At 51.3% G+C, this 11,880-nt stretch overlaps 5 protein-coding genes across 5 annotated transcripts; all 5 read right to left on the bottom strand.

Moving 5' to 3' along the window:
• Positions 1–137: 137 nt before the first annotated feature.
• DQ04_03171040 (hypothetical protein) lies at positions 138–2,243 on the bottom strand (the record flags this gene model as incomplete). Its single annotated transcript, XM_009312595.1, has 1 exon — positions 138–2,243. The coding sequence occupies one exon, from the start codon at positions 2,241–2,243 to the stop codon at positions 138–140; it is 2,106 nt and encodes a 701-aa protein (XP_009310870.1).
• Positions 2,244–2,496: 253 nt separating this feature from the next.
• Positions 2,497–4,947, bottom strand: DQ04_03171030 (putative WD repeat-containing protein 27-like; the record flags this gene model as incomplete). The annotated part of the gene is made up of 1 exon (XM_009312594.1): positions 2,497–4,947. One exon carries the CDS (start codon positions 4,945–4,947, stop codon positions 2,497–2,499), a length of 2,451 nt encoding a protein of 816 aa, XP_009310869.1.
• Positions 4,948–5,156: 209 nt separating this feature from the next.
• DQ04_03171020 (hypothetical protein) lies at positions 5,157–6,827 on the bottom strand (the record flags this gene model as incomplete). Its single annotated transcript, XM_009312593.1, has 1 exon — positions 5,157–6,827. One exon carries the CDS (start codon positions 6,825–6,827, stop codon positions 5,157–5,159), a length of 1,671 nt encoding a protein of 556 aa, XP_009310868.1.
• A 236-nt stretch (positions 6,828–7,063) lies between these two features.
• DQ04_03171010 (hypothetical protein) lies at positions 7,064–7,861 on the bottom strand (the record flags this gene model as incomplete). Its single annotated transcript, XM_009312592.1, has 1 exon — positions 7,064–7,861. One exon carries the CDS (start codon positions 7,859–7,861, stop codon positions 7,064–7,066), a length of 798 nt encoding a protein of 265 aa, XP_009310867.1.
• Positions 7,862–8,116: 255 nt separating this feature from the next.
• Positions 8,117–9,349, bottom strand: DQ04_03171000 (hypothetical protein; the record flags this gene model as incomplete). Its single annotated transcript, XM_009312591.1, has 1 exon — positions 8,117–9,349. The coding sequence occupies one exon, from the start codon at positions 9,347–9,349 to the stop codon at positions 8,117–8,119; it is 1,233 nt and encodes a 410-aa protein (XP_009310866.1).
• Between the last annotated feature and the right edge of the window lie 2,531 nt (positions 9,350–11,880).

The raw sequence follows: 11,880 nt of genomic DNA, 5'->3' as shown, positions 1-11,880 counted from the left end.
CCACAAAAAAAAAACTGCTGCTCCAACGCAATCACACACCCAGACACCATGTATATATATATATATACACACTCAGAGGACCAATACTAGTGACCTCCCGACCAAACCAAACCAAACAACAGAAATGGCCACACACATCATAGCACCACATTTTCCGAGCGATTCCCAATACGATTTTTCAAAATGCTAATTTCCCGAACAAGAGCCCTTTCAATCATTGTGACGTGACGAATTTGATTAAGATGTGGCCATGTCCTAAGCTGGGCCTTGCTCGTAACAAATGCAATGTATTCGGGGCTCGGGTTTGCCACAATGTTGAAGTAGTCTGGAACAGCGTGCAGAACATTGCCGATGGGAAGAATGAGAATATCACCGTCGTAGCGCTGCGTCAAGAAAAAGTACGGCAAATCCCAGCGTCCCGTCTTAGAAAAAACACCGATAGTAAAAAGTTTTAAAATCCAGTGTCGCATTTCTCGACAGAATCCATACCATATTGAGCTAAGTATTTTCCGTGGGCGCCGCTGCTTATACAGCAGCGGTGATACCGGCTTCTTCAGAAACGGAATGATGTGCGGGTTTACTTGACTCACAATGAAGTAATTCACATTAAACAGGGAAGAAAGACTTTCGCGTGGAAGGTCACGGGCCACACTCCCATCACACCAAAGTTGACCTGGGAGAAAGCGGCCGAAAGTTCCATCAGGTAACTTCTCAATGAGCTGAACCGCTGTGAATAGGCCAGGAAGGGCACAGCTTGCACTAACTGCACTCCAAACAACGACGTTCGGAGATGTGACATAGTTCAAAAGCATGTGTCGATCCATGTGAGAACCGCTGTACTTATCGCTTGTCACACACACGTTCAATATTCGACCTGTCTTTCGGTACGCCTCCTTAAACGTAAGATCCCCGACATTGGAGCGGAGACACTCCATAAGTGTGCGCACATCCATGCAGGCACCGGTGCGCAGCAGACGCTTCAGCTTAGAAAATATTCCACCTTCATCAAAGGGCGCGAGTTGAAGTGTCTCAACGGTCAGGATGGAGTCACTCAGAAAATCACGCAGCTGATCATTTGTTTTGGTACATATGATTGCGGCAATGATTGAGCCAGCAGAGGAGCCGGATATGATGTCTGGAAGCAAACCAGATTCAAAGAGGGCGCGAACAACTCCTGTGTGGTAGACACCCAGTGTGGAGCCACCACTCAACATGAGGGCACTTCGCCCATAGGAGCGGAGCGTGTCCCGCAGAACTTTGAACTTCTCCGTGTCTGAGAGGTGTGTCGCGCGGGATAGGTGCGGCCCGTGGGCCCAGTCAAGAAGAGAGGAGATGTAGGTGGAGGTGTGCGGTCTCGCCGTCGAGTTGGAAAGAGCGGCTGCATCAGGTCGTCTCTTCGTACGAGAAAGCCCCGAACCGTTGAAATCGTTCTTCCGTCCCTTATACACATTATCCTCACCCCCAATGGCTGCATCCTTTTTACTTTCCGGCTGCAACAGTGGGTCTTGTTTCGCGAAGGAATCTTCCCCTCCATTAAGTTCATCAGACAATGGAGGCGCACGTGTCACTTCATTTTCTGAGACTCTTTGACAAAAGGTTTCTATGATCTTTACAATTGTATCGTTATATTCCTCCAGGCAGCGTATTGTACCAGTGTAATATTGGTAATTGCACGGGCTTGTCATGCCGTGGGCTGTGCGATGTAGCTGAGAACGCAGGAAATCGCCGATGGCCACTTCATTCCCATATTGAATAAGGGCCTTTGCACAGAAGGTGTCCTGTATAAGTCCCTCTGCATCACAATCCTCCTTATTCGGGGCCACCTCTTTCCACTTCTGCATTCCACGGTGGTTGTCGAGGTACGACGCGGTGGTAACCCACGTTTTGAGACTCTCTGTGGAGTTCATAATATTCAGGTACCGCTGCTCCGTGCGGGTGGCTTGTGCTCGTGAGCTGTACGTCTTCACCCACGTCTGTATTGCGTGTAAAGGCGCCAGAACAAGGCGTCCCACAATAAAAGAGTAGAGGTAAGCAAGTATGATGACCACCCATGACCGCTTTACCGTTTGTGAACATTTTAAAGAATTTCTTTTTACTCGCCGCCCTCCCCTTGCCGGACATTTTCGGTTGGGGACAAACTTGATAGGCGACCGCCCTGACGTTGGCGTGGCCCCAGACACAACCACGTTTACCGCCATCTTTTGCTCATTGCCGCTGCCTCCAGTACCTGGAGCAATTGACATGGCTGCTGAACCCAAGTTAAACGCACCTCGGTTCTAGTAGAGGACTTTCCAATATAGAAGGGGGAGAAAACAACTTATCCTTTACTCACAAATGCACCTCCACTTATCATCAGGTAAGAGAAGATCGAAAGAAGTAATCAAGAGCACTATAAGGAACAAGGAAGATGTCTGTCTGAGAGCGCGTGTATCCCACCACCCAACCCCCCTTATTAATAAGAAAAAATTAAACCCACATGAAATATTTCTGCTTCTTTCAGCGCTGTCCCAGCAGCTGAAGAGTGCCATTGGCTGTGCCAACAGCGAGAACACTTTCTATTGGATGCCAACAGAGTGCGGTGGGTATGTCTCCCACAGACACCTTGTCTAGAGCCGCACCAGAGCCCACGTCGTAGATGCAGACTTCGCGAATGTCGCTACCCACTGCCACCAATGCACCGTTTGGAGAGAATGCCACACCGACCGGCGCTGCGCTGTTGCGGTGTAGCGCGAGCTGCCGCACCGGACGCGGCTGGCGGAGATCCCACAACCGGACAGTGCTATCCAACCCGGCTGTTAGATACATGTGTAAGTGGGCCGAAGTGGGGGAGGCGTACCGACTCGCTGTCATCATTGCAACATGATGAATAGAGCGTGTGTGAGCCTCTTCCACCACCTGTATGTTCCGTTCAGCCGCAACATCGTAAATGCCAACAGACTTGTTTGATCCTGCCCACACAAGAAGGTTGGAGGTAAAGTAGTTGATGGCATCCAAAGCAGCCACGTACTGAGCTGATTCCGCAGTGAACTCCAATACAGATTCCACACGTGAATCATTACGCTTGCGATTCAGATCACCGCCACCATTATCCAAGGCGTAGCGGCAGAGGGATACAGTGTTCCCAGCAGCGTAGCAGAGGAACTTATCGGTGTAGAAGAACTTCACAGCACGTACTTCTTTACCAACCACATGCTTAATATAAGGTGCCTCTCGCTTCAAAGGCTGCCACATTGCAACAACACCATCAGCTGACCCCGTTGCAGCCATGGGTGCGTTGATGGAAAGACTGACATCTGCAGCGTTCACAGGCCCTTTGTGCGCTCGCATTATTATGCTGCTCCCTCCATTTTTCACCACTGGATACTTCAGCCAGCTCGCTGTGGTGTCGCCAGATGAAGTTAGCAGAGCAGCACCGCAAGCTGAGAAAGTGGAAGCCACCACAACAGCACGATGAACAGGAGAGGATAAAAGGAGTTGATTGGCTGTTGTCATGGGCTGCAAAGGATGCTTGTGCAACGGTACTGCCTTGAACCGTGGAACAGAAGTTGCCGAAGGTAGGGGCCGTGTCGCCTTTCGTGCCTTGTCACGCAGTTGTTTCTCACGCTGCTGGACACTCCACGGCACGTTGGATGCGTATCCACTGCTCTTGATGGGATGACCGAAAGTCACCGGCTTCTCCACATTCTTTTTCTTCATATTCTTGACAGCATTCCTTCCACTGCCTGAAGCTGGCAAGGCCTGCTGCATAAAGGGAAGCAAAAGTGGCTCCAGTAGACGTGACGGTAGTGGTACTTGGGCATGCACCAGGTCATCCGTGGTGTCACCGTTGCCACGCTGTTCCACTGCAGCAGCATAGTAAAGCAATTCCTGCTTTTGAGGACACCATACGCACCACGAACCATTTCCTGAACATGCTGACAACACAGACAACTCGCCTGAGAGCATTGTCGTTCGGTCCACGAGCAAATCCATCGAGTTTTTGTTGTAGCACACAACGGCATCGGGGCGTACTACCAGCATGAGCCGGTTACCCACCGCCAGGTTGAGCACATGCACGCCACCCTCCTCTGCTGGTGGAAGTGGCGATTTATCCCAAATGCGGTATAACTGCTTCGTCACGTCCACGGTAAAGAATACCTCAAGGGACTCCTGCTGCAGCAGTTTCACCATCCCGTCGGACGTCCCTACAACAAGGTGGCCCTCCGCACTTCCACCAACTGCAAACGATGTGACGTGGTGGGCACGTGAGAGGATGTGGCCGTCTCGCTCCAGAAGCGGTTCTGTCGAGCAGAAGCCACCACTGCTGTCAGGATTGTCTCCGTTGTAGCGGGTGCTCACAAGGTGGTTGTGCGTCGAAATGACGAACAGACGACTCGCGCTGAACGCACTGAAGGCTGCCCCTGGGGTGCCGTACCAACTGCTGCAGTCCACCGCGAGACAAGGCCACGATCCGTTAGCATCACTACGCTCGACGGTGCACCCAACGCGGCAGTCAACCAACACAATTTGCTCCGGCGAAGAAAGCGCGACAGTGGCACCGTCTGGGGTCCACGCAACGTGAGTTACTCCTGTACCGACGCTCCTGCAAACAAACTCTTCTGCCACGACACACTGCTCCTGTTCTTCTTCGTCTTCCTCCTCCTCCTCCTCCTCCTTGTCCTTGTCTCCCACGGCCAAAGGCGACCACTCCAATGTGAAGAGTGCCACTGCTTCCTCGCCCACCACCACAATCTTTTCCTGAAATAGCGAGATGAGGGTTGGCGTGAAACCCAAATGCAGCACCGGCGCTATGGGCGGGGCATCATCACGGCAATCCCATAAATGCATCGTCGGACCCCTACTGCTGCTACCGCACCACAGTAGATACCGATCGGAAACAGTAACACAGCTCACGTGCTCTCGACCCATCTGAAGAGCACGCAGCACATCATCGGACAACTGTGACATTATATCTTCCTCTTTGTGTCTCCGTAACGCCGTGAAACTTCGGACGATACACCACGTACCTTTTCCAAGGAAAAATGCAACACGCATGAAAAGTTAGCGATGTAAAACACATTTTTGGAATGCATGCCCCATAAACAACAGCGCCAGACTCTTTACACCTTCTTAAATGATTCAGCAAAAGGAAGCACGAACTATTTTCTTTTCCTCGTCTACTTCCTGGACATGCCATCACGAGCAAGCATTTGTACTGTCTCGAGGAAGAGAATGTTGTCTGCCACCTTTTCCAAAGCGGCTTCCTCCTCTGCCTCGTCGTCGTGAGAGCTGCCAAGCACTGCCTCACACATCCCCGCTTCCAGAAGAGACTCCATTTCCTCTACGTGCCGCGACGCCACAGTACTGTCGTCACCCGCTGACGTTGCGCTTCCGTCATCATCATCATCATCGTCACTGTCGTAGTTATTGCTTTCGGTAGACAAAGTATCAGTCTCGCCAAGGCCCAACATGGACTCGTCAAGGCGCAGAACCTCGTTATCCGTCATATTATACGCCACGGCTGCCTCCTGGGCGTAGGCGCGCATCCACTCGATGGAGTCACCGCGCCGGGACGCCACGGACATTACTTTCCGCCGAAGATCACCGAGCTCGTTTTGTGAAGAAATATCATCGGTGAGGCAAATTGCCGTGCTTTCTTCATTCCTGCATTGCCGTTCCTTGAGAAATGAATCGATGGCGGTGGAATGGGGTCCACTGACCTCGCTCCGCAGGCGATGGAGAGCAATGGTAAGCTGCAGCCCTAGGAAAACTTCTGCAGAATCTGCCTCCATATCAGCGCCTCTGTTCCCAGCGAGTGAAGCCCGAGCCCGCGCAAGTGCCTCCTCCGCCGCCGCCGCCGCCACTGTTGAGGGAGCAGAGAGGCCCGCACAGTAAAAGTGTGCAAAAGTATGCCGCGGCATCCGCAGCGGCAGCCGAACGTATCGCCCGTTCTGTACCTGCACGCAATACTCCTGTATCACGCCGCGGATGATGCCCTCCGTACAATCAGACGTCATCGGCGCGAGCTTGCCATCGCGCAGCCAGTGCAGTGGCTCACGAACACTGTGGTGCAAGAGCGCTGGCTGCAAAATCTGCGGGTAAGTGTGAACCAGTTCGCCCACTGACGCGGGAACTGCCGCCACCGCGAAGTGCCACGACTCCTCTCGCATAACCCGCGCGACGCCGTTTGACCACTCGTGCAGCGCCCGCGTTGCGGCGGGATCGTGAAGCTCTTCACGTGCCGCCCCGTCCATCGCGAGGAACGCGAACGGAATCGACTTTTCCCTTTCCTGAAGCTGCGCGTCCTGCTGCAGGCGACAGGAGTGCCGTGCCGGAAGCGGAACAACGTAGACCTTACCCGCCGAAAGAAGGACGCGGTGCGCCATTGTGCGGTGGTAGTTGTGCTCCTCCGCACCCCAGCGCGTCAGGTAGGCACTTCGGCTCTCCTCCGACTGTTCAACCACATCTGCGAGCTCAACAAGCACTACATTACTATCCGCCTCCTCCACATTGGCACCAGCCGCACCTCCTTCCCTCTCCGTCAGGATGGCGACCATGTCATTGACGGCAGCCGTGAGGTCCAGCATCATCATAATGGTGACCCGAACGTCATCATCATTATTCCCACATGACAAATCAGCCCCAAATGCGTAATAGAAACTCCCACCAGAGTTCGCGGCGTCAAGCGAAACAGGTGCAAGCCTTTCGAAGAGACTCTCTTCCGTCCACAGATACGAGCGGGTGGCGTGGTAGCTGCGCGGTGATGTCCGGCGCAGCCTTTTCAACAAGTCCACGCGTGTCGGTGGTGATCGGTTGCATTTCCCAACAAGCGCCACATGCAGCACCATTTCTTTCCCCGTGAACAAGGCAGGATAATACTTCTTGAAACGTGTCCCTCTGAAGTCTCCTCACTGCGTCCTTTAGGCAAGAAAAACAAACAAGCAATCTTAACACCAAGAGCAAAAAGAGACGGCCCTGCATTTTTCCTGCCGATTCCGCACTCAGCACATCACAGTCCTCCACAAGGCCAGAAGTCCCCTTTCATTTCAGTATGAACAACTCTATATGCAAAAAAAAAATCGCTTCAAGATTCCGGGGGAAAAACCAAACGCTTTGCGAGGTGCTCCAACACCATTTTGCGCCTCTGAGCAGATGTCACCTCCACTGGTATCTGCGCAGCTTGAAAAGTGTTGGGCGATTCCCCGCCTAAAAAGGCGCCGCGCACCCCTGAAGCGATACGCGACGACGCCGACGCCTCCGTCGAGGTTACTGTTGGGGGCCCCGAAAAATTAGCACTACTACTGCGTCGACTCGCGAGGCTGCGGGTGGTAAAATTACTGTTTTCCCCAACCACAGCTGCTCCTATTGCTTCTTCGTCCTCATTCGCACCCTGAGATGAGGGCAATATCTGCTCGCGAAACGCAGCAAACTGGCTTTGTAGTGTATCGTAAGAAAAAAGAAGATCTGAAAGTTGGCGCTCCGTACTTTTGAGGCGCTCCCGCAACTCCATACGGTCTTCGTCAACAACAAGTAGCTGTTTCTCTAGAAAGACAATGCGCGAAAGTAACGCGGAGGATGCCAGCTCATCCTCTCCGCCCGAACCAGAAGTGGAGCTAGAACTGCTGCTTCCGCTGTCGGTGGTGCCAGGCACCATTATATCCTTTCTCTGTCCAACATCTTCGGCGTTCATTTTGCTATGGACAGATGCTGCTGTTCCTGTAGCACTCACAGTCGCGTTCGCCTCCACGTGTGGCGGTGCCTGTGACGTCTCGGACTGCGGCCTAGGCCCGTACTTTTTACTCCACCTCTCCAACTGTGTGTCAATGCTCGTAAAAAGCCGCTGCGTCTGAGCGTCGTAGAGGTTGTTGCCATAGGAGAACATATCCAAAAGCGAAGCCACTCCTCACTTACCTTCACCAACTACTGCGAAAGTGGGTGACTACTAACCAATCACCACACCCTTCATTAACAGAGAATACAACCACAAGAAAAAAAAAACCCAGTGAAAATCCAAATCTTGTTGAGCACATGCCCCTAGAATAAGTATTCTCTCTGCCACCTCCAAGGCGCTACGGAAATGCTCCCCATATTATACAGCAACGCAATGATTTTGGTATGCACAAAAAATATACGCCCGTCACATAACCAAACAGCCAGAGGAACGGTCACCGTTCTCAAACTGCGACTCTAACACCTCCTTTGATCCGGCCTTCCATGTCCCAATATCCATATTTCCTTCGGCTGCTGTACCCACCGGGGAAGCGGAAACTGCCACTTTTCGCGTCGGCATTGTGAAGCAGTAACGATACTCGAGGGCGTCGAAGAGGTCGGCGTAGTCCCCACCGTAGCGGTCAGCGAGCACCGGCGCCATGGCGGCCTTGGTGACGTTGTACACCTCGTAGAATGCACGCACCTGAGACGCGACTTCGTCAACGCTGAGAGGTGGTGTGTCGTTAGGGCGCACGCGGAAGAAGACCCACCGCTCGTCACCTGCCGTCAAGCGGCCTTCACCGTTCAGCACCACCGCACCGCCACCGCCACCGTTCGTCAGCACATCAGTACTGCTGCTCGTGAGGGTCTTCATGCCGGCATGCATCCGCGTTGGTGACATTGATACCGCATCCTTCTGTTTCACACAGACGATAAGCTTATCGGCGACGCTGATGCACGCCGCCCTCAAGAGCTTGAGGTGCTCTTGGCGTATCTTCTCTTCGTCGAATGCATCCATGTCCAACTCGATGCTTCCCGTAACCAAGCTCAGTCGTCGGTAGTCACGATTCGGACTGGGGTTGGAATCGCGCAAGGCACCTTTGCTCTGAGCGATGGTCTCCTCTAGCCGGGCAAGATCCGAACCCGCCCCCTTGTCAAGATTCATGCCTGTGAGGAGCAATTGCTCGACGAAGCAGTCCAGCCAACCTCTCAACTGCTGCAGCTCTGAGGCCGATCGAGTACTCTCACACACCTTCAAAAGTTGCGAAATACGGCGGTGTCTCATGGTGGCGATGCCGCTACCGTCCAACGGCGCGTCGCTGGAGAGCGTGGCCATGATGAACCGATACACAGACCTGAGGAAGGACAACTCAAAGCAGTGTTCTGCTACCTCATTCCGTTTACAACCCTGGGGAGGGGAAACTGCACCGTCCGCTGAAGAAGAAGCTTCTACAGACATACAAATCTCCTGCCACAACTGCTGAAGCAGTTTAGGTAGCCGTTCATGCAAGACTCGATTAATCTTCTTCTCAATCACGTCGCTACTCCCCTTCCGATTAGAGCTGTTAAAGTCATGGAGCTGCTGGAGAAGCGAATCCAGCTGCGAGAGTACATCTTTCGTTACTGATATGTAGTACACGGCCTCTGACGCCACGGGCATTATGTTAGAACTTGTTGCAGAGTCAAAACTCAGACTCACTCGATGTAATGGAGATACAAACTCCCTGGAAGAAAGGCAAACAAACAAACAAACAGTGACAAGAAGGCACACGCAGAATTTGTGTTGCTGACGAACACGTGTAACGCCTCACATGACAGACGCCAAAGCCGTTTCCAAAAACGGCCGTGGCATAGAGCCGACCAAAAAGAAATCAACAGAAAAAAAGATGAAAAATAAAATGAGACAAGAGGTCAATCCGTCGTCCTTCCCATATTTAATAAAATCGAACTTTCCATTCCAATCATCGTTTTCGCTCGTTTATATCCTTCACTACCGTTCTCTGTCTGTATTCCCCCAGTTACTACTTGCACCGCTAATGCTGTGTGGCGGGCGTGTGTGTGTGTGTGTCTGTTTGTGGGGGAGGGAGTGAGAAGAGGAGCCGGGTCCACAGCGTGGGTGACGCAGGGAGAAAATAGAGAAGGAGACATTGGCGGCGTCGGGGTGCAACAAATGAACGCAAAAAACACACAACGCAAGCCGAGTCGTTGGAGAGACGTCACACACTGTTCGTGTGTCTCGTCGCCTCAATCCCGCTTCAGGCATTGCTCGTATTGTTGTTCCGTTCCCACCCCAACTGCGTTTTTGTTTTTATTGACTGATACTCTACATCACAACCGCCTTAATTTATCCCCCTTTATCTTCGACGCGTCGGCTTGGATCCGTTTATTCGCGTTTTTCTTTTTTTCTTTTGTTTTTCCTCCACTCTCTTGCCAGCCTCGCCCCCCTCCCCGCCTGCTTCCATGGCCCAGGCGATGGACCAAAAGAGGAAAAAAAAAAAACAACAACAACAAGCCCAAAAGCGACAACAAAAGAAAAAAAAAGAGTGAACAAAGATAAAACTCTCACAACGGCTCGTTGCGTTTTTCCCCATTGCAGTCGCAAAGCCCAGAAACAAGAAAAAAAAAACAATTCTTTTTCGTTTTATTATTTTTTTTTTGTTTACCCCATTGTTTCGGGGGTATTCATTCTTTCTTGGGCCTTCGCTGCCGTGCCGCAAACGCAGCAGCAGCAGCCCGGTGGGTGAGTGTGTGGCGCAATGCGACGCTCTGAGGGAAGAGAGCTGCGGGGTGAGCAGGATCCCCGCCATGCACCATCGACGAAACAAACAATGCAAAAAGAGGGGATAGATGCAAGATGTAGCGCCAAAAAAAAATTAAGGAAAACAACAAAAAAAAACTAAAACAACCAAAAACAAGAAAAGAACAAACCAAATAAAACACAAGCAAACAAAGCAAAAAAAAAAACAACGTTTTTTAGCAGTAGTTAGGGCGATTAGTATTGCGAATCTTTAGAGACCGTTTTTTTTTCTGTTGTTTTATTGGCTTTATGGGTGCCTTTATCTCTCTCTCTCTGGGCGTGTGTGATGACGGGCCATGCGCAGTACACGGTACACTCAGCAGGCGCATACACACACACACACACACAGACACAGACACAGACATATACATCTATATATGCATCACCCCGAACCATCTATTCCTCTATTCTCTACCCTCCAGAGCGGCGCTGCAATTCATATCTCATCCCGCTTCTCTGCACAGGCACACAGACGCAGACCGGCGTGTGCCATTCAGAGGGGAGCTATTGGGAGACAGAAGGCGTGTTTGAGCCTGCTTGGGTTTATAGTGGCAGTGATGGGGGCAATGGACAGAGGTGCTGATATGGAAGAGTGCAGAGCCACCCAATGGAGCCAACGAGACACAGAAATCAGAGAGAGTACACACCAACAACGGAATAACAGTCACCACGCGGATACGTGAATCCCCGAAACACTGCTCCTGCGCACATGAAACAATTTCGCCTCGATACACACACAGATACACAAAACACAAAGACGAATATATATATATTCTCTCTCTCTCACACACACACATACATGAAAGTGAAAAGAAACAACACCGTATGTCGCTCCGGGGGACAGAAAAATGTGGGAAATACAGTGCAGCTACTCCCCACACAATCCATTCCACTGCATTCCACACTTTCTCAGGTCCCTTCGACGTACTCATNATGTGGGAAATACAGTGCAGCTACTCCCCACACAATCCATTCCACTGCATTCCACACTTTCTCAGGTCCCTTCGACGTACTCATGGTGAAAACGCAAAAAAGATGCAGGAAAAAAAACCACGCAAACAGAAACCCCAACAAAAACCGATGTCGCAGCTACACCGGATAGAGGATGAAGGCTCAAAGAGATACAAGAGTGTAGAGATCAGTTGCACAGTGAGTGATAAATACGCCCAAACATCACACCCAACCTTTCAAAGGAAGGGCATACGACCCGAACAACAAGCAACACAAAAACCCACTTCACTTAGCACTAAAATCATCCCTTCCTCTTTGTTTGTATCCCAAGTTTCCATCATCCCAGTTGCAGATTCCTAGAGGAGTTACAGTCCAACTTCTTTCATCGTTTGCGGCAGTAATACGCACCCATATATATATATATATATATATATATATATATA

Source organism: Trypanosoma grayi (assembly GCF_000691245.1).
Source record: "Trypanosoma grayi strain ANR4 Tgr_317_V1, whole genome shotgun sequence".
Lineage (NCBI taxonomy): Eukaryota > Euglenozoa > Kinetoplastea > Trypanosomatida > Trypanosomatidae > Trypanosoma > Trypanosoma grayi.
This window is presented reverse-complemented; position numbering and strand designations above follow the sequence as displayed.